The sequence below is a fragment of the Geospiza fortis genome, unplaced genomic scaffold (genome assembly GCF_000277835.1).
Source record: "Geospiza fortis unplaced genomic scaffold, GeoFor_1.0 scaffold412, whole genome shotgun sequence".
Classification (NCBI taxonomy): domain Eukaryota; kingdom Metazoa; phylum Chordata; class Aves; order Passeriformes; family Thraupidae; genus Geospiza; species Geospiza fortis.
The window spans coordinates 638,595-640,064 of NW_005054504.1; the positions used below are offsets into that span (position 1 = coordinate 638,595).

Consider the following 1,470-nt stretch of genomic DNA (forward strand, 5'->3'; position numbering starts at 1 on the left):
GGAGCAGGGGCAGAGGTGTGAGGGGGGAGATGGAAAGATGTGATATGGGTTTCTTCCTGCATTCCCTGCCCCAGCTCCTCTCTGCTCTTTGGGCTGCTCTGCCCATCCCAGGGTAATGCCAGGGCTGGGAAGAGTATTTTGCTCTCTTCCAGGAGCTGCCATGTGTCATCAACCCCTCAGGACTGGGATTGGAGCTCTTGGTGCCTGTGCCGCTGCTTGGCACAGCATTCCCAGGGCAGGGATGCTCTAGTGTGGAGCCTGGCACTGCTGTGCCAGGAGCAGCCCAGAGCTGTGCCATGATGCCACCCTGGCACATGGGCCAGGGCATGGGGGCGCACAGGGGTCTGCATCTCCTCTCAGCACAGGTGGGCAGGCAGGGAAGGGCAGGTAGCACCAGAGCAACCATGTCCCTGCTGCTCCCCACAGGGTCAGCTCCAGGACAGAAATCCTGGAGCATTCATCACAAATCCATGTTTTCCACCTGTGAGTGTCACCCCATAGTCCAGAGAGCACACCCCCAGCATCACCAGCTGGCTTGGTGCCACCTCCTGCCTAAGCCATCAAAGCTGGGTTTGGATCTCACTCCTGGTACACCTCTCTGTCCCTTGCCCCTTTTAGTCTTTCCTGTGCCCCCTGCCTGCCTTTCTCTCCATGGCCTAAGGTGCCTGTCTCACATGGAAGGGTGTCTCCATGCCAGGAACGTCCTTGGTGCCAGCACAGCCACATGGTCCCAGGTGTCCCTCATCCCTGGATGCCAGCACCAGCGTGCTCGCACACTGGGGCACGGTGAGCTCAGCTGCCACTGCCAGCACTCCTGAGGCCCTCAGAGCACACACCACGGTGCTTGCTGTGCCACCACCACAACCAGGGATTTCTGTTCTCAAGCAGCTCTGCCAGCTCCTGTGGTGGCTGAGGCCTTTCCCAGCCCTGCACAGCCTGGCCCTGTGCTGTTCCCTCTTTATTCTCCTTCTCATCAGCTCCACCGAGCACCCCTGAGCGCTTGGTTTTGCCATTCCTTGCAGAGGGCTGGCTCATGGAGCCACACGCAGCTGCACACCCACTGTGGCTTCATGCCAGCTCCAGGTGCAGCTGTGCAGAGGGGATGCTGGCTTTTGCCCTGCTCCCGCCCCAGCGCCCTGAATCCACCATATCCAGGTCCACTGAACCTCCCAGGGCTTCACTGCTGAAATAAAACAGCTCTGAGATAGAAGTGCCCCGGGGCTGGGGGAGCCATGGAGAGCCTGGCAGTGGGATGTGAGTCAGGGCGGCCGGGCTCTCCCGGAGCAGAGCAGGAGGGGGAAGTGAGAGTGGCTGTCACTGGGCAAGGGCAGGGGATGCCCACTGGGACTGGCCTGGCTGGATGGGCCACCCCCGTGCAGGGAAGGGGACTTCACCCAGGTTTCCTGGCGGAGCTTGGCAGCACGGAGGACCTGCCATGGCAGCATTTGTGCCTGTCGAGGGCAGGACCCT

General features: G+C 61.2%; 1 protein-coding gene across 1 annotated transcript in view; it reads right to left on the reverse strand.

Moving 5' to 3' along the window:
* Positions 1-162, reverse strand: part of SASH3 (SAM and SH3 domain containing 3) — a 2,137-nt gene extending 1,975 nt beyond the window's left edge. The window contains 1 exon segment of the mRNA XM_031063451.1: positions 3-162. Coding sequence (XP_030919311.1) covers positions 3-162 — 160 coding nt within the window.
* Between the last annotated feature and the right edge of the window lie 1,308 nt (positions 163-1,470).